This window comes from Mustela erminea, chromosome 5 (genome assembly GCF_009829155.1).
Source record: "Mustela erminea isolate mMusErm1 chromosome 5, mMusErm1.Pri, whole genome shotgun sequence".
Classification (NCBI taxonomy): domain Eukaryota; kingdom Metazoa; phylum Chordata; class Mammalia; order Carnivora; family Mustelidae; genus Mustela; species Mustela erminea.
In genome coordinates this window covers 62,435,681-62,456,544 of record NC_045618.1, presented here as the reverse complement: position 1 = coordinate 62,456,544, position 20,864 = coordinate 62,435,681, and the positions used below count along the sequence as shown (strand labels likewise).

At 41.2% G+C, this 20,864-nt stretch overlaps 1 protein-coding gene across 26 annotated transcripts in view; it reads right to left on the bottom strand.

Annotated features, from left to right (window-relative positions):
* MGA (MAX dimerization protein MGA) overlaps positions 1-20,864 on the bottom strand; it is a 166,794-nt gene that overhangs the window by 87,272 nt on the left and 58,658 nt on the right. For 8 of the 26 annotated variants that reach the window (XM_032343386.1, XM_032343383.1, XM_032343384.1 and 5 more), the window contains exons 1-2: positions 9,953-10,090; positions 989-2,119 (exon numbers count right to left, since the gene is read on the bottom strand). In XM_032343386.1, coding sequence (XP_032199277.1) covers positions 989-2,052 — 1,064 coding nt within the window. In that variant the 5' untranslated portion in view covers positions 2,053-2,119; positions 9,953-10,090. The other 18 variants (XM_032343361.1, XM_032343367.1, XM_032343368.1 and 15 more) reach the window with 7 other exon arrangements.

Below are 20,864 nucleotides of genomic sequence, written 5' to 3'. Positions count from 1 at the left end.
AAAATGACACATACAGATCATTACTTGCCCAAATTCATAGACTATTAAAGCACTAAAAATGAACCCTAATGTAATCTACGGACTTTGGATGATTATGATGTATCAATGGTTTATAAACTGGAACAAATATATTACTTTTGTGGGGGGTGCTAAAAGTGGGGGATGCATGTGTGTCAGTAGAGGATATGTGGGAAATCTCTACACCTTCCTCTCAATTTTGAACCTAAAACTGCTCTAAAAAAATTAAGTCTTCAATTAAAAAATAGTAAGTAATGCAAGTTCAAATAAAAAAACAACAGCAGGGGCGCCTGGGTGGCTCAGTTGGTTAAGCAACTGCCTTCGGCTCAGGTCACGGTCCCGGAGTCCCGGAATCGAGTCCCGCATCGGGCTCCCAGCTCCATGGGGAGTCTGCTTCTCCCTCTGACCTCGCCTCTCATGCTCTCTCTCACTGTCTCTCTCTCAAATAAATAAATAAAAAATCTTAAAACAACAACAACAACAACAACAGCACATGATGCTATTTTAACATATAAGGCTTTTCAGCTTATTTGTAGTAAACTTGTGGATAGTAGCTGTCCACAGAGCATTAAATTCTGAAATAGATAAAAGTAAGTTTACTTTGAATCCCTTCTGTGCCTCAATTGTTTCAGTTATGATCTGAAAGTATTTTCTTTTCCCTCCCCCAATTAATGAAGAGTCTTCTCTATATATATTACCAAGGAACAGTCATGAACTATCAACAAAATCCTAAAAACTCTGTATCTAAATGGCAAAAGGTCCCCATTCTGAAAAACCATCTAATTTGCCTATAATTCTAAATCCTAAACCCAACTCATATTCATTACACAAAAATGAACTGTCACTTCACAAAATGTAAAAGCAATTGTGGTATATATCTGATACTGGCTTAAGTCAGTAGTCCACAGAATCAATGTATTAAATCCAAATTTTTCCTTTTATCTCTAAGAACAGAAAGGCTATTACCTACCTTTCAGAAACTTCTTGTTTCAGTTGAGGAACTTCACCAAGGGCTGAATCAATATCCATGAAACCAAGAAAGTCCCGTTTTATACTAAGAGAAGGCTTCTCCAAACACTTGCCTGATGTTTCATGACCCCTCGATAAAGAATCTGAATCAGTTAGCTGTATCTCTGACCCCTCACCTTCTGTAAGACGGACCCGCTGACCAGGAGAACCGGGAACACTATTACCTTCCTGGTCAGAGCTGTTCTTTTGCTTTCCATCTCTCTGGGGTTTACTATTCAGCCCATCATCCCGAAAGCCTTTAGCAAATGGATTGTAATCTATTTTCAGCTGGGTAATCTGAATGTTCTGGTAAGCTGTTACTGCAAAGAATTCCGTCTGTGGAAAGGTGAAAGTGTGGACACCAGGGCCATTTAACTGTATCACTTCAGTAGCCTTTTCTGCAGGCACCAAATGAAGCCTCGGCAGGTACCGATGCATAGAGTGCAAGATGATATGCCCTTCTTGGTCTAACGTATTGTTGGTAAGTTTGAGTTTATAGAAAGATACTGGTTGATGCATCCAATAATGACCTGTGGAAGGAGATTCTGGATGAATAAAAACCCTCCCCAAAACATGCGGCTCAGCCTTCCCACTTGGTTCCCACCAGCGACCATTCCACTTATAACGATGGTTATCCACAGGAGATATATCCATGACAAGGATATACTTCATATTTGAATCTAAACCTGTTATCCAGTAACGACAGTATGGAAACATGCGTCTTCCCTGCTTGGTCAGAATCATCTCTGTGCTTCGATGATAGAATTCATTCCACATACTATTGTTATCCAGAGTGACAGTGATTCCTCCCACAGTACAATCAGCTGGAAGACAAATCTTCCCTTTAGATTTTCCTGGTGATGACACACTGCTAGCCAAAGCACAGGCATCCCGATTAGTAACCAAAATTCCTTGATCAGTTTTGCCATTTCCTGGCTGTTTTAGGATGACAAAAAAGGTAGGTGCTGCTCCTGCCACTGTTCCACCATCTTGATTAGCCAATATAATCTGCTGTTTCTCCTCCATGATTCCAGTGGGAAACTCAGTCGTAAGATAACTGTAGTCACCACATAGTCACAGTAGACTTCCCAGCCTGCAACAAAAAACAAACAAAACCCTTTTCAATCAAGAGAACGTCTGATTTGTTATAAATACAAGAATAATCATGTTATCCCCAAAATATATTCCTCAACTCTTTGAAGACTTTGCTTCTACCTTTCTCTCACCACTGTAAGGATATTCAGTCCAGAATATTTAATATCTTTTAAAAATTCATTTTAGGGGCACCTGGGTGACTCAGTCAGTTAAGCAGTCAACTCTTGATTTCAGCTCAGGTCATGATCTCAGGGTTGTGAGTGAGATTGAGCCCTACGTCAGACTGCTTGGGATTCTCTCTCCCTCTACCCCTCCCTCTGCCCGTTCCCCTGAAATCTCTCAGAAAGAAAACAAAAGGGGAGTAGAGGAGGGGAGAGGAAAAAAAAGGAGAGGAGAGGAAGAAACAAAAGAAAGAAAGATCTCATTTTAATCTAATTACAGTTGACCCCTGAGCAACTCAGGGGTTATTAGGACCTTGACTTCCCCCTCACTGCACACACAGGTGAAAATCCATATGTAACTTCTGACTCCTCAAAAACTTAAATACTGACAGTCTACTGCTGATGGAAGGCTTACCATAATATAAACAGTTGATTAATATATTTTGTATGCTATATATATTATATACTGTACTCCTACAGTAGAGTAAAATTAGGAAAATCCTAAAAAAGAAAACATATTTGCAGTCCTGTACTATATCAAATAATAGATAAAACAGGGGTGCCTGAGTGGCTCAGTGGGTTAAAGCCTCTGCTTTCGGCTCAGGTCATGATCCCAGGGTCCTGGGATAGAGCCCCGCATCGGGCTCTCTGCTCGGCAGGGAGCCTGCTTCCCTTCCTCTCTCTCTGCCTGCCTCTGCCTACTTGTGATCTCTCTCTGCCAAATAAATAAAATCTTAAAAAAAAAAAAAATAGATAAAACATAGGAAAACCAAACACCTATAAAAATGTACATAATGTCAGAGTAAGAGAAATGCAAATGAAAACCATCTTGACACTGTCTTTTACCCTATCACACCAGCAAAAATCAAAATTTGGTAGAGGTGTTGGAAAGGCTGCAAATCAACCAACATCCTCATCTAACAAGATGCTGAGACTATAAAACAAAAGAATCTCTATGATAGAGGGCAACATGAAAATATAAGAAGTACAAATGCATATAACCTATGAAACATCAGTTCTTCTAAGGCCTTACCTTTTTTTTTTTTTTAAGATTTTATTTATTTATTTGACAGAGATCACAAGTAGGCAGAGAGGCAGGCAGAGAGAGAGGGGAAAGCAGGCTCCCCACTGAGCAGAGAGCCAGATGTGGGGCTCGATCCCAGGACCCCGGGATCATGACCTGAGCCAAAGGCAGAGGCTTAACCCACTGAGCCACCCAGGCGCCCCTCTAAGGCCTCACCTTAAGTATGCACATGCACACACAGACACACATCCATAAGTGATGCATTCAAGATCCTTCCCTGTATTTCTCTGTATAACAGCAAAGGACTTTGGGGGTATGGGAGAATCCATCAAGGAAGATTAAATGGTTAAATAAATTGTGCTACATCTAAAGAATGGAATACTCTGCAGCTAAAATGGTAATGTATAAATATTAGGGACTCCTATTTTACAAGATATGTTAAGGGCAAAATGTTCCATAGAGTGGTAGATTATACTACACTTCTTTATAAAGCTAAAAACAAAAAGCCAAAGAAAAAAACAAATAGGTATGTATTTGCCTGACATATACAGACTATTTGTAAGGAAACAAAAGGAACTAGCATTGCTAGCTGTAACAAGGAAAAACTGGGAGGACGGGAAAGCATGTTCTAAAATTTTCCCTTGTGAACATACAACCTATTCAAAAAGTGTTAAAATTGGTTAATTTTTTAAAGTTCATATGAAAAATCCCAAAAATATTGTATGATTTTGTATCATTTATATGTAATGTCCAAAATAAATAAATCTGTAGAGACAGAAGTAGATTAGTGGTTGCCACAGGAAGGAGAGAGGGATAACTGAGACAACAGCTAAAGGGTATGGATGGGGTTTCTTTGGGAGTGACAGAAATGTTCAGGAACTAAAAAAGTGAAGTGTACTCTTTAAAATAGTACATGTTATGTTATGTGATTTATATCTCAATAAAAAGTTATAAAGAAATCTCAGGGGGTACACCTGGGTGGCTCAATGGGTTAAGCCTCTGCCTTCAACTCAGGTCATGATCTCAGGGTCCTGGGATCTAGCCCCACATAGGCTCTCTGCTCAGCAGGGAGCCTGATTCCACACACAAACACACACCCGCCTGCCTCTCTGCTTACTTGTGATCTCTGTCAAATAAATAAAAAAAGAGAAAAGAAAGAAATCTCACGTTGTTATATTCAACTGATGTTGTTAAATTACCTAAATATTCTACAAATATAAAGTTATCTCCAATTAGCTTTTACACAAAAAGGAAGATGCTACATCACTACTCCTGTTCAAGTGGGTCAGTAATTTTGATTAATCAAATCCATCTTTTATTGGTTCTCCTAAGTTTAATTAAAAAGTCTAATTTTATCTTTCATCAGAGCTACTGACAAGCAGCAAAAATCATATGAGCTGAACTTTACCTCTTTTTAGAGAACTGACCAAATGAACAAAAAAAATCTCTGGAACTTAAAATATTCACAATTAGCCTGAGGATAATAGATATTTTAAAAGTCAAGACTTCAAAAAAAGGTTGGCTACTGTTTCCTATTATAGCTAGACATAAAAAAAGAAACCTACTTCCTTACACTAAAACACTAATACCCAGGAAAGATTAAAAAATATATGTGTCTTCTCCAATTTGGATCTTACTCTTAAGAGACAGAATTTAGGGTGATTCTTTCCAAAGGCTGCTTTAGGCTTTAGACTATTAAGCTTATGGTTTCCTAAAACTAACAAGTTTAGGCAACACCTATCAGAGATTGATAAGGCAAAATTTGAACAGCCTTAGAAATCAAAATTAAGGGGCACCTGGGTGGCTCAGTCAGTTAAGTGTCAGCCCTCTGCTCAGGGCATGATTTCAGGGTACTGGGGATCAAGCCCCATATGGGGCTCTCTGTGTGGCAGTAAGCCTGCTTCCGCCTCTCCCTCTGCCTGCCTCTCCCCCTGCTTGTGCTCTCTCCCTTGTTTGCTCTCTCTCTCAAATAAGCATATAAAATCTTTTTTAAAAAATCAAAATCAAGGTGACTATAAAAATAGTAAAGCTTAGACAGTTCACAAATACCTCTACAATGGCATATAACTCAAACAATGCAAAATCCTGCACTCAGTTCATAAAGTTCAAAGTTTTTCTCATAAACCACCAAAAATTTTTGCAAACAATTATGTAAAACATTCTTTTTAAGTACATTTAAATATAACTAAGGTAGCAAAGAACTAACAAAAAAAATTCAGCTATTCCAAACCTATGAATATACTAAAGGGTTCAAAATTTCTTAAACATTATCTTCTATAATAGTAAAATCTTAGGCTTCAGATTACAAGTAAAACTGGAGCAAAGAGGTTTTGGGGGGGGGGGGTTGTTGTTTTGTTTTGTTTTAAAGATTTTATTTATTTATTTATTTGAGAAAGAATGAGTGAGAGAGAGCATGAGAGAGAAGAAGGTCAGAGGGAGAAGGAGACTCCCCAAGGAGCTGGGAGCCCGATGCGGGACTCTATCCTGGAAGTCCAGGATCATGACCTGAGCCGAAGGCAGTTGCTCAACCAACTGAGCCACCCAGGCGCCCTAGAGCAAAGAAGTTTTAACTAATACTTTAAAAAGCACTCTTAAGGGGAACCTGAGTGGCTCAGTCCACTAAGCGTTTGACTCTAGATTTCGGCTCAGGTCAGGATCTCAGGTTTTTGAGATGGACCCCAACAGGCTCTGTGCTGGGCATGGAGCATGCCTAAGATTCTCCCTCTCTCTCTCTCTCTGCACAACCCCCATCAAAAATAAAAAGCACTCTTAATAATCTATGAAATGTCAAAGATTCAACTGACAGAAATCCCACTTAGTGCTACAGAATACACTGAGTAAATTTTATGCTAACTTCATACACATACATTTCAATTATTCTTTTTGCCTAAATAAAGAAATTAAGTGCAGAAGAGTCAGCCTGCTATTTGAACTCTGCGCAGGTAACAAATATAAAAACAATGTAAAAAAGTGTATGAAGATAGGAAAAAAAGCTTTCAGACTTATGATCTCTGCAAGGCATTTATAAAAAAAAAAAAAAAACAACTAACTCCAAACTATTCCATGAGTTGATGAAAATGCATAAAACCAAAAACCTAACTTATGACCAAAACAATCTCTACTTCTTGAACCTATACTGCTACTAGTATAGAAACAAGAAATTGAATTCTTATTCCATGCCAATCTTTAAGCAGAGTCCACTATAAGCACGCCTACATTTCTGGGATCTATACAGGATCTTAGAATAAGAGGATAGTCAATTCAGTATATTCAGCTACTTCAGACACACAAGTAACTAAGGCTTTAACCGACTGCAAAAATCAAATGTACTTAAGGAAGGGTTAAGTTACTCATGAAGAAATAAATCTATTCCCAGCAAGATTCTAAAAATATCTTATATTTGGCTCTCTAAAAGCTTTAGGGAAGACCACAGTTGGGGTACACTTACAGCTTAACATTTGAAAAGTCTCACTTCAGCTTTTCAGTATCAAGCATTTATCTATATAACCACAGTAATGAGCCACGAAGTTTAGTAGCGGATGATAAACATTCCAAAAAAGTCCCATCAGAACACACACACACACACAGGCTTTGAATGTTTTCAGATAATGTGACAAGCTCCATAAATCACTACAATTTCAGAGTCCCTATTCTAAATGTCTTTTCACCAATGACCTCTTTAGGAAATGTTTAACTACTAAAGCCATGACCCTCACACAACTTACAAAATACACCAGTTAGTTTACTAGGTAGTTACCTAATTCAATGATTCATGTACTGCCTGCCTCCCACATTTCCCCGTCCAAAAAAGCACCCAATCAAAATAACATTACTTTAAAAACACAGAAATGCTGGTCGACCTATTCTGAATGTTCCCAAAGTTGATTTAAAAAAGGGGGGGGGGAGCCTGTGTGGCTCAGTGAGTTAAGCCTCTACCTTCGTCTCAGGTCATCATCTCAGGGTCCTGAGCTCCCTGCTCCCTCAGCAGGGAGCCTGCTTCCCCTTCTCTCTGCCTGCCTCTCTGCCTATTTGTGATCTCTGTCAAATAAATAAATAGAATTAAAAAAAAAAAAAAAGGGCAACCTTTCGTAAAACAAATGTATTACTGTATGGCAGGCACCAAGATATAAGTTTGCTCCTTAATATAATCACTACAAAAAATAAAAACAAACACTCACTACAAAAATATGATTTAAGTTAAACTAAGTTTCTGAAACACAAAATTTAAGAGAATGAGTTCATCAGAATGTCGGTATTTACCAATATACAATGGGCCCAGAAATTCAGAAAATCTTAAAACAGAACCTGGGGGACATCAGGGTGGCCTAGCTGTTATGGTTTGCCTTCAGCCCAGGTCATGATCTCAAGGTTCTCAGATTTAGCGCCCCTGCTCCCTATTTCAAGGCTCCCTGCTTAGCAGGGAACCTGCTTCTCTTCTCCCTCTGCCCCTCCCCTTGCCTGTGCGTGAGTGCGAGAGCTCTACCTCTGTCAATAAATTAAAAGCCTTAAAAAAAAAAAAAAACTTGGATATAATCAGAAAACATAACAGCAAATGGTAGCAAAACCAGTAAAATAGCCAACCACCAATTCTTAACCACTTGGTTGATTTTAATAAGTGATACTTGCAATCTATATTAGTAAGCACTTAACTTCGGACCAGACAACATCCTGAGGATTTTATAATCACAATCCTGTAAAGTAAGTCGCAAAACACTACCTGAAATATGTTAGGTTTTAAGGCACAGAACTGGATTTGCCTAAGACATTAAGTCCCATCCCTTCTCTTCCCAGATACCACCAGTTAATTGCTAAGTCCAGAAGCATTTTCTATTCCTAGGAATGGTCCCTTTACTATAACTTGGGGTAATCAAGCTCTCAGTTTATGGCAGAAACGGCTAGTAATCAAACTGCCACTCTACCCTAGAATAAGTATGGCAAAGTATCCAGGGCACTGAATTTCCTCAAGTCCTAAGCATGTGTTTTTTGTTAGGTGAACTCAACCCACTTAACCCACAGAACCGCTGGAAACATAACCACTGGGAAGCAAGAAGCACCAGCACTGATCCCATACCCCTGTAAGTGAAAAGGCCTCCTGCTAGTTCCTGCTAGTCCCCGGGAAGAGCAGTCGCCGTCGACTGTCAAGGGCCCAAAATCACCGCTTTTAACTGCAGAGATTAGCTAGCCGACAACCACGTGAAAAAATGCCGCAAAGAAAGCTCTTCCGGAGAAGAGGAGTCCGGACAGATCACGTGCCGCCGGCCGGAACCTGCCGAACGCGGGGCGGGATCCAGTCGCATTCTGTTACCGTGGAGACTACAGAACCAGCCACCCAACCCTCTCGGGCCAGCCCCCTTCCCAGCAGTCGTCACGCCGCCTCCAGGCACTTTCCCTGCAGCCTAGCCGCGGCGTCGTGCCCGTAAAGAAGAAAAAGACCAGGCAGTATTTGCCAGGGATTACACCACAGAAGCCTGAGAACCTTCACAACACCCACGGGAGCGCGCGGGTGGACTCGAGAGTTCCCTTGATTCACGTGTCTGCTCCGGCGACGCGAACCCTGACCGTGGTCGTGGTCTTCTCTGAGAAGGCTGTACTTTGGTCACTCACGTTGTTCTGCCGTCAGTCACCCTCCTTTAAGACCTCCTTCACCCCTCCCTGCTTGCACCCTCCCCAGGAAGAGGCAACCCCAGGGTTCCAAAAGCAAAGCAAAAATCTTCACGGGAAGACATTACCACTTTCCACTTACAACCCAGTTTGAAACGATCTCTAACTTCTCCATGCTCTTCGCACATAGATCCTTCAACTTTGGTTGGTGTTACTCGAATAGACTGTTATATCCCAGACCCACCTACCACTGAGGGCAAAGACCTCCTTGACAATTTAACAGACGCGGGAAGCCTCATAAACGGAGAACTAGCTAAAGGCTGCCCACAGAGGGAAAAAAAAAAAATAACACCTGCTCTTCCCACCTGTTTTCCCCGCCCTCATTTCTGCACTTACTAGCCACCGGTCCTTTGTTTACCAAGTTCCCACTCCTGTGTGGCTCACTTCCTCGCCCTCCTTCTTTATTAAACTCACGCGCGGTCCTGCCTCAAACAACTTGCCCGGAAATTACATGCTAAAAAAGACGTTTACACAGGTGTCAAAACGCTACACACAGCTCCTTAAAAAGCGACGTCAGCACCGTTTCCCTCAGAGTTTTGGAACCCCGAGACCTGAACTCTAAAATGCAAAGCGCACAAGCGCAGCTCTCGACCTAAAGCCCCGCGCCGCACTGAAAGTCATCACGCTGATCGTACCATGCGGTGCGGCACCCCACGCACGCGAGGGCAGGGCCACGCCAAGGGCGCTTCTCACCCCGCCTGCCTCGTGGCTTCTCTTTCTGGCGTCGATGTTCCCAGTTACTTCGCTGCGCGACGCGGAAGTGAGGCCGGGAACGCGCGCGAGGTGACATGCGCAGCCTCGCTCCGGGGGCCACAGGCGCGCGCCAAAGGCAGCCCCGCGCAAGGCCCGGCCTGGCCGGTGCGTGCGAAGATCGCACAGCGGAACGCTTCTCACGCTGTTCAAATCCACAAGCGCTTCAAACTCTTAAAAAACTCTCTTCGGGCCAGTATTAAAGCGACGCCCTCCACCCAGGCCCGAGAGTTACCGTGCGGGGCGTGGTCGGCTTCACCCGGAGTCCTTCACATCCCGCTGGGGGCGGGTTATTCTGTTCGGTTCGCACACCGTGTGTCCGCTCCAGCTGAAGAGCCTGCGCGCGCACCGGACGTCCACGTCACCGCGCACGCGCTCCTACCCGCTCAGAGCCCGCCGCGCAAGCGCAAGAGGAGGCGCGAGCAGCGCCTCCCTCGCCCCTCCCCCAACACCAGGAGGCCAAACGGCCCCGGAGCAGCGACAAGACCCTTGGGACCCGCCCCTGGAGCTCAAGCCTCTGCTTTTCCCGGTCCAAGAAACCGATAAAAGCCTAATGAAGCTTCCAGAATCAAGAACGGCGAGGGAGGAAGAAGGCACCCCAATTCCCTCACCCTCGCACACGAAGGCTTCGTGAAAACTGTGAAACCTTTGCCCGCGGGCTTTCTCAACTGTGCCCTCCACCGTTTCCCTCGGGCTCCTCAGCGGCCCCGCCCCTGCCGCACCCAGTCCCACCCACATCTGGCTCCACAGCCCCGGGGGCTTCACCAGCTCGTCTAAAGAATCCGCGGTCTTCCTCTCCAATGTGCTGTGGGTTTGGATAGCGCTAGACCGTCGGGAAACCTTGAAGAAAAGACTGAGAGACGGGTGGTCGAGTCTACAACATCCACGACCGAAGAACACTAGGAAAGTAGGAAGGAGACCGAAAACTCCACTACCAAGAAGGAAGAGAAGAAGAGTTGCCATTAACTTGCCTGACAAAGATGAAAGATGTCCTAATAAAACAGTAAACCGTGGAAACAATTTTTTGCACGACAGAGTATTATCTAAGCTTTAATGCCCTGATCCCGTGTTTTCAATTTTTGTTTATTCAAGATATTTAGGCTATGAAGTGCAAAGAAAAAACTGCTGAATATTATGTCAGGCAGTCGCTGAACAAGTTAACGAATAGCATTTCTCCCAACCAAACATCAAAAATTATTTCTTCCTAGCCCTTACCAGCTGCTGCTCCTTCTGAACTGCTAACAGTCATGTAGTAAAAAGGGACAGTTGTTTAAAATGAGAAAGAAAAGAGGCAAAATAGAAAGCAGAAATTGTGGTCCATGTTTCCAAACTGTATTCTTTCAACTCTTACAAGAATTAGCAAATACTGAGAAGTACTCATTACTTGTTGACCTAATACAAAACACTATATGAAGGAGAATGAGGGGATTGAAAGAAAGGAGCCAAGAGGAAGAGACTTAACCAACAGGATTAATCAGAGCTGGACCAGAAACATGTTACGAAGAAGGGTCTTGTTTCCCTTCATTCTGCTCTTCCTCTGCCACACCACAGGAAGAAAGTGTGATGGAGTTATAGTATGGACTGGAAAATGTGTAGGTTAAAGGTCACAGACTTACGAAGTTGCTCTGAAACCCCCATGCAGGCACTGTCAACAGGAGCATCACCAGTGCAACAAATGAATAATATCCAAAATCCTAGGCAAAACTGAAAAACATCAATTTCTTTAACACCTTCCTCCTCTTCCCTGACCCCAGAAACCTCTCCTCCTGCCTTGTCAAAATCTCCCACCTCTTCCAAGAATGCTTTCCTCTTAGGGCCTAAGGTTTCCTCACACAAAATTAAAGACAGAATTGTGTTGACATTGATTCTAAGATGTAAATGACTAATGACTGGTTAACAACCATACCTAGTGGTAGTTGCATCCCAAAGAAGACGTTGAAATAAAATCTCTCATTGGAGAATCTCAGAGGACACCGTGGAAGACAGGGAAATTGGAGATTTTCTTTTGCTACTCTTCCCCTACATCAAGCAAACATGAAATGCCAGATCTTTTAGAACCACCACCAGGGGCTCTTGATTTCCACTCATGTCATGATCTCAAGGTAGTGAGATCAAACCCCACATCTGGCTCTGTGCTCAGCCAAGAGTCTGAGTTTTTTTTCCCTCCTTCTGCCCTTCACCCAGCCTGCACATACTCTTTCTCTCTTTAAAAATAAAAGGCATCCTTATATAACTCAAGTTTTGAATATGCCAAGCTAACTAACTGCTAAAGCTGACACTCCTGCATTTTACCTCGCTATTAGGATTCTCTCATTTCAGGGGCGCCTCAGTGGCTCAGTACATTAGGCATCCCAACTCCTGGTTCTGGCTCAAGTCATGATCCTCAGGGTCGTGGGATGGAGCCTGCGTAGGGCTCTGCATTCAGCATGGAGTCTGCTGGAGATTATCTCCCTCTCCCTTGGCTCTTCCCCCCCCCCACCCCCCCGCTCATGCACAACACATTCTCTCTCTCTCTCTCTCTCTCCCTATTCTTAAAAAAAAAGGAAAGAAAAATTCCCTCATTTCAGTTATCATTCCTAACCCCTGCTCATCAGCCTAACACAAAAATCTTTCCTTTGGTTTCCCTTGTTTGAGCTTTCAAAAAGATATTTTACTAAATTTAAGGGAGGTAGGGATAGAGAATTCATGGAATATGAACACAATTTTGATCCCAGATTGCTCTATAAACACATAAGCCCTATTCCACTTACATGCACATTTTGTCTATTCAAATATTTGAATGTCTTGTATGTGTTGAGGATAGGGCAAAGACTGGCACTTTTTGCACTGTTCAGATGTCTACACTAGAACTCCAGAAGTTGGCAAACCTTAACAGAATCCACCAACAAAACAAACTATATTCCTTATCCAATCTACTCAGATCCCATCAACTCAGTTCCAATATCTACCAGTGACCTACCTCTCTGAAGTGACTAAAATGTTTGGTCATCATCTTAAATCTTTAGACAAAGCCATCACCACACACATCCCCAAAACCCCGGCCGTTATGGTCTTATTTACTGTATTCCTAAATCAACACAGTAAAAACCATTCTTAGAATAACAGCTACAGACAAAGTTACAAAACAGGCTTTGCACCTAAATAAATAAATAAATAAACTTCGCTAGCAACAAACTTGCTGGCGTGTGTTAGGCAGCAGGGAAAGAAGAGCAAATCATACTACTTTATACACAACCCCATCCCTGGCTACCATTTAGTACTGCAACTAAAACCAACTCCTCTATCTACAGGCAAAGTATGACTAGCTCCAATATGTGAAACCTGAACTAAGGAATTAAAAGTGGCAAAAAGTCCTATAGTCAAAGAGCCAACAATCTACTCAATAAAGAGCTCTAAAACCTTCCTAACCAGCATAGTAATATGATTAAAAGCATGTTTTAGAAAGTGTTGAGAGAGATAAAGATGGAAAGAGAGGACAGAATGTGATAGAATGTTATCTCAAGCCCACGTAATCACCTTCCTTGCCTTTTGCTAAGATTTTCCCAGATACCTCAAATCTAACTGCTATTAACCCACCTTTCAAGCATAAGTTTCTGTCACTTCCTCAGGAAACTTTTCTTAACCCCCAAGGATCAGATGAGGTCTCCTTTTATTTTTTTTTTAATTTATTTTTTATTTATTTTGAGCATAACAGTATTCATTATTTTTTTAATTAAATTTATTTATTTTCAGCATAACTATTCATTATTTTTTCACCACACCCAGTGCTCCATGCAATCCTTTTAATATGCTCTCATAGTACCCTGTATTTCTTCGTAGCACCTACCACAACTCTATTTTTATTTTTTTTATAGATTTTAATTATTGAGAGAGAGAAAGAGAGAGAGAGAGAGAGAATACAAGTGGGGGAGGGGCCAAGAGAGAGAAGCAGGCTCCCCACTGAGCAGGGAGCCTGATGTGGGGCTGGATCCTGGCCCCTTGGGGATCATGACCTGAACCAAAGGCAGCTGCTTAACTGACTGAGCCACTCAGGCATCCCCACAACTCTACTTTTATAAAACTATGTATTGGGACGCCTGTGTGGCTCAGTGGGTTAAGCTGCTGCCTTCAGCTCAGGTCATGATCCCAGGGTCCTGGGATCGAGTCCCACATCAGGCTCCCTGCTGAGCAAGGAGCCTGCCTCTCTCTCCGCCTCTGCCTGCTTGTGTGCTTTCTCTCTCTTTCTGACAAATAAATAAATAAAATCTTTTTAAAAATAAAATAAAACTATGTATTAATTAATGTCTTGCCCACCAGACTGTTAGCTCCACTCTATTCCAGTGCCTACCACCATGCCTGGAACACAGCAAACACAAACTATCCATTGAATAAATGAATATGAAACCATAGGTCCCAGTTTTCAGGCAAGTCCAAATACCAAATACTGATTTACTGTCAATAATTTGGGATTTGGAAAACAGGACCCATATACATTTAACCACACTCACGTTATATATGCAAACAAGGATTCTGCTTTCCAAAGAGGTACAGTTTTAATTAGAAAAAACTAGTACCACTGACTCTCATCACAAATTATTTCTCCTTAAAGAAATGGATAAATATTACTGACAGATACTTGAAGAGATAAGAATTTTTTCCTAGGAAAGTCTAATTACTTACTACTTTTTGCCTGAATGACTTTTGACTGAATATTTCTTAGAAAAATCAACAAAGGCAAACAGATTCTTTGCGTTGTAAGAAATATTATGATTCAATAATTTACCATATGGTAATAAAAGCAACAAGCTGTAATGAAGACTGTCATCTGCATATACTCATCTACAAGAAAAAATCAGTAAATACCTTCAGAATCAAAGGATACCTTAGTAACAGTTTCTTTTCTGTTTGTTTTACTAAGACCTCAAAGAAAAATGTCAGAAATCAGTAACATAAAGGAAGTTTAAAAAGTTAGTTCCAGGGGCGCCTGGGTGGCTCAGTGGGTTAAGCCTCTGCCTTCAGCTCAGGTCATGATCTCGGGGTTCTGGGATAGAGCCCCCCGTCGGGCTCTCTGCTCAGCAGGGAGACTGCTTCCTTCTCTCTCTCTCTGCCTGCCTCTCTGCCTACTTGTGATCTGTCAAATAAATAAATAAAATCTTAAAAAAAAAGTTAGTTCCATATGAATTACAAAATAAAAAAGAATAGGTCTAAAAGAAACATGAACAATGAAAGCTGTCAATGTACTACTGAACCCTTAAAAGAAACATCTTATCTAGAAAAGCATAAAAGGAAAAACAGGAAGAAATTTACCTAAGCTGAGAGCTGCACAGAGCTTTAAAACGCTCATGAACGTATAAAAACAGAAAGTAGAACTACTGGCCAAAGATGAGCACTGGGAGACAGCAAGTAACCTTCAAGGGTAGAATCAGGCAAAAATCAAGATGCTTGTAACAAAAAAAGAGACCGAAAAATTGTCCACAAATGCATATGAAAGAAGTCATGCCTACTTTACAAGAAGGACCACAATGCTTCATGAAAATGAGTGATAGTCAACACAACAGTTCCTAAACTACTAGACATCACAGATCAGTAAAATTTAGTTGACCACCACAACATGACCACATTTTTATGTAACAAAGTATACCACCTACTATTACCATTCTTTCTTAAAATGGTGGATATGTTAGGGGCTTCTGGGTGGCTCAGTCAGTTCAGCATCCAAATCTTAATTTTGGCTTAGGTGATAACCTCAGGGTCCTGGGATCAAGCCCCACATCAGGCCCCCCTCTCAGCAAGGAATCTGTTCAGCAAGGAATCTGCTCATCTCTCTCTCCTTCTGTCCCCCACAACCCGACTCGCTCACACACTCTCTCTCTCTTTCAAATAAATAAATAAATCTTTTAAAAATAATAATGGATATTTTAAGACCAAAAATCTAGGCAGAACGCATCTCATAATGAGTAATACCCTTTTATTTTGAATATATTTAGATTGATGAAAAATCTACTACATTGTCCTTCTTTCATGATATACTACTGAAATCTTTGCAGCAGCAGGGCACCTGGGTGGCTCAGTCGTTAATCACCTGTCTTTGCCCCAGGTCTGGCCAGGGTCCTGGGATAGAGCCCCATTGAGCTCCCTGCTCAGTGGGGAGCCTGCTTCTCCCTCTCCCTCTGCCACTCCCCCTGCTTTCAGGCACTCACTCTGTCAAATAAATAAATAAAATCTTTACCAAAAAAAAAAAAAAAGCGAGAGAGAGAGAGGGAAGAAAAGAGAACTTTGCAGCAGGTATTTAGAAATAACAGCTAGCCATATATATATATATATATATATATATATATATATATATAGCAAGTCTCCCTAGATAGCTAAGATTTGGTTTCTGAGAAAAAATAACGTATAAAGGCATAGGACAGGGTATAAGTCAACTTGCCAAGAAATCAAGAGTCAGCCTCTCCTTGTCAATAATACAGGAGAAAGGACGTTAGCCAGGAGATACCCCAAACCAGACTACAGGGGATACTCCAATTCAGTCTAAAGAACAGCCACATGATCAGCAAGCTACTCTGAGCGTGTGCTAGGGATAGAGGGAGGAGGCAGGTTTCTAAAAACAAGATGATAGCTATTCACTGTAGCAAAATTTTAGAATCTTGATAGGGCTATGTGAGAACAATGTAGTGAAACCAAGAATCAAAGTCAGACTGAGCAACTCTCCCAACTAATAACTGCATAATTAAAAACTGGAACACATGGTAGCTCATTGTGGCAAAAGCACAGGTAGGTCAAGCTACACTTACTTAGATTAAGCTGGGCTCCAGGCATATCAGACATAAAGGAAAAATGGTGAGGGGGAGGCCAGCACTGTTTTATCTGAAAATTAACCTATGGGATTTTAAATATGACTTAAAAAGAAACACCATAAAAGGATTTTTTTTTAAGATTTTATTTATTTGACAGAGATCACAAGTAGGCAGAGAGGCAGGCAGAGAGATAAAGGAGGAAGCAGGCTTCCCGCTGAGCAGAGAGCCAGATGTGGGGCTCAATCCCAGGACCCTGGGATCACAACCTGAGCAGAAAACAGAGGCTTAACCCACTGAGCCACCCAGGTGCCCCATAAAAGGATTTTAAAACCTTTACCTTGACTAAAAATGTTAGCCATGATCTAACCACTGGGGGGCAGGGAACACCTGCTAAAGGACAGGAGAAAGCAGTACTGAAATAGAGAATATAAAGATTACTCAAGCAACTTGAACCCAGTACATTATCCAAATTACCTACGTAGAGACCATAAATTGTACAGATTATACAGGGACAGTATTTTTCATCCCAAAACTAGCTCCACCCAACATTCTCTGGGTTATGTAAACACAAATAAATAAGGATACAATCAATTCAATAATACTTGTTACGTACTAATCAGACACTGAACCAGGTTTAAGGAATGGATAAAATTAACTCCCTTTATGAAGCTCAAGTTCTATATAAAGAGATCGGATGATAACACTGCAATACTGTTGGTAGCAGTTTAGAAAAAGCCTTCCAGGAACACTGTAGAACACATAGAACCTAAGTAATCTAGGAAGGTTACAAAAGAAGAGTGGACTTTTGAGCTGCGTCATGAAGGAGAAATAAAGTTAATGAAGGGAGAAAAGGAGGCATTGCAGGTAGCATCTACACAGTAAACAAAGAATACTTATTATCCAGAATTTGGAGATACAGCTGCCTTTATTCAACAATGAAGTACAAGTCAATGCAACAGGTAAGACGAGTATTATTCAAAAGTAACCTACCCCATGAAATGGAATTGGACACTGAGGAATTATTTATTCAATCTACAACTCCATGATGCTCATGATATATATACATGCACTCATTATTTTTTATTCAAGTATAATTAACACACTATATTAATGCTGTATTAGTTTCAGGTGTGCAATATAATGATCAACAATTCTATACATTTCTCAGTGCTCAACAAGATACATTTTTTTTTTAAGATTGATTTATTGATTGATTGATCAATTGATCTGACAGACAAAGATCACAAGTTAGCAGAGAGGCGGCAGGAGCGGAGGGGAGGAAAGCAGGCTCCCTGCTGAGCAGAGAGCCTGATGCAGGGCTGGATCCCAGGACCCTGAGATCATGACCTGAACCAAAAGCAGAGGCTTAACCCACTGATTCACCCAGGTGCCCCCAAGATATTTCACCCATCCCTGCTTCTGGCAACTACCAGTTTGTTCTCTGTATTGAGTCCGTTTTGGGGGGCACCTGGGTGGCTCAGTGGGTTAAGCCTCTCATTGGGCTCTCTGCTCAGCAGGGAGACTGCTTCTCCTTCTCACTCTCTGCTTGCCTCTCTGCCTACTTGTGATCTGTCAAATAAATAAATAAATTCTTTATAAAAAAAAAAAAGAGCATTTTTTGTCTCTTTTTTTCTGTTCACTTGTTTTGTTTAATTCCAGATATGACTGAAATCATATGTTATTTGTCTTTCTCTGACTTATACTCTCTAGGTCCATCCATGTTATTGTAAATTACAAGATTTCATTCTTTTTTATACCTGAGTAATATGCAATGGCGTGTTTGTGTGTGTGTGTGTGCATGTTTGTATACACATGTATACACCACATCTTCTTTATCCATTCATCTCCTGAAGGACACTTGATCTCTACTCTGTACTGTCAAATATTTACCAGGGTATAAAGAAAAGGAAAGCTATAGAAGCAAAATGGAAGGAGGAACTGTCACTGAAGGATCAAGTACGGATTAGTGTTAAATAAAGGATGTCTACAAGTTAACAAAGCAAAGAAGGCATTCTAAACAGAACAATTTGTACAAAGTCACACTACATAAAAGAAGAGCGAATTCATAAATTCCTCAAGTTAAACATTTACTGAGCATTCACCACCCACAGATCTTGGAACACAAAGACAAGACATTCCCACTCTCAAGAGATTGCAATCAATTACCAGACAACCAATTATCATATAACCAATAATCAATAAAGAAGCAAAAACTAAAGAATCCTATTAGTAAGGACAGGCTCTCTGCCCAGGGTACAAAGGAAGCACAGCAAAGGGCAGCTCAATCAGACTAACAAGGTCCAAAAAGAATTCCCAGAGAAAATGAAAAATGAGTAGAAATTACCAAAGTATCAAAGAGCAGAGGCAGGATGGGCACAAAAGAAAAGCATTTCAAAGAGAATGTAACCTATGTAAAGACAAAGGAACAAGAGAGGGAACACATTCAGGGAGCATAATAACTGTAATATGGCTACATTAAAAATGCCCAGGATCTGTGGAGGAACAAAAGGCAAAGGGAGCCAAATTATACAATACACTTAGCAATCAAGAGTTTGAAATTCATCTTGTAGAAAAAGAAGAGCCATTCAAGGGATTATAAGAAGATATATGACATACTCAAACCATGTGTTTTAAGAAAATTACCTGTAGCCACTGCTTAAGATGGTGTGGACCATGACAAAACTAGAAACCAATCAGACTTCTCTCTGCATGCACATAGTTGCTCATACCAGAAACCTAGCCATTCTTGATACCTATCTCTTCCTCATCTGGCTCCTGTATCTAATCAGTCACCAAGTATTCTTATTGATTCTACATCCTTGACCTTCCAGACCATGATATGCTGTCAAAACACCACATACCTGCCCTTATTAGAATTTACCACAGGTCTAATTTTTATATTTGTATAATTCTTTCATTGCTTTATGTCTCTTGCCCATCCCACCAACACTACAAACTAGACTATAAATTAGGAATTGTAACCTTTTTAAATTCTACATTGTACCCTCACCACCTATTATGGTATCTGGTACTTAGAAGCTCTCAATTTAAAATGTTTTAAATCCAAATTTTTCAGGGTACCCAGGTGGCTCAGTCAGTTAAGCATCTGTCTTCGGTCATGATCTCAGGGTCCTAGCCTGAGTGGTGCTCCTTGCTCAGCAAAGAGTCTGCGTCTCCCTCTCCCTCTCTCCCTTCTCTCCATCCCATACCCACTTGTGCTCTCTCTCAAATAAATAAAATCTGAAGGAAAAGACCACAGACCTGTAAGGAGTCCATGGAGGGGGTCTGGGTGGGGGGCATGAACACCCAAAAAGGGTATGCAAAATTTGTTTAATCTATGTACTTCTCTGGGAAGAAGGATATAGCTTTAATCAGATTCTTAAAGAGATATGCAATCCCCCAAGTATTTAGGAACCACTGATCTGAGTGGAAACATCTAGTAGTCACTTGGTGATAAAGGTGTGATCTTTAGCTATGTACAATGTTTCGGGAAATAACCGAAGTCAGGGATTTGTAAAAGTTTGTCCAAAAACATATAGAGAGTGACAGATCAGGAGGGTTGAGGTCAAAACACTGGGAAAATAGACATTTACAGGATAAGTAGTAAAAGAAGACTCTAGGAAGGAGGAGGAGAAGATGTCACAGAGGTAACAGAAATATAGGTGAGCATAGCATCACAGAAGCTAAGGAGGAAAGAAAGTCTCAAAGATTATGTCTCAAAGCAATCAGTCAACAGAGCCTAATGACTAAGGAGTCAACCAATGAAGAACGAACAACAACAACAAAATGTGTCCAAGGAACTACACACAGTTTCATAAGTTCAAAATACAAAATAGAATAGTACATAGTGAGAGAAGAAACTTCCAGTTATGGAATGAATAAGTCACCAGAATAAAAGGTAGAGCATAGGGTATATATTCAGTGATATTATAATATACTATAGCTACAGATGGTAGCTACACTTGTGGTGAGCATAACATAATGTATAAATTTGTCCAATCACTATGTTGTATACTTGAATTAATGTAACATTTTGTGTCAACTATACTTCAATAAAAAATAAATAGCCCATGAACAAAGTAGACCAGAGTAACAGGACATCCTGAAGACCAGGAAGTAAACGAGTATCAGGGTCTAGTGCTCTAGAGAGACTTATACTGAAGATACAGACTGGGAAATCACTGATGTATTTGGAAGAATTAAAAGAAATGAAGTTGGGGTGCCTGGGTGGTTGAACAGTTGTCTACGACTCAGGTCATGATCCCGGGATCCTGGGACTGAGCCCCGCATCGGGCTCCCTGCTCTGCAGGAAGCCTGCTTCTGCCCCCGCCTCTGCTGCTCCCCCTGCTTGTGCTCTCTCTCTAAAATAAA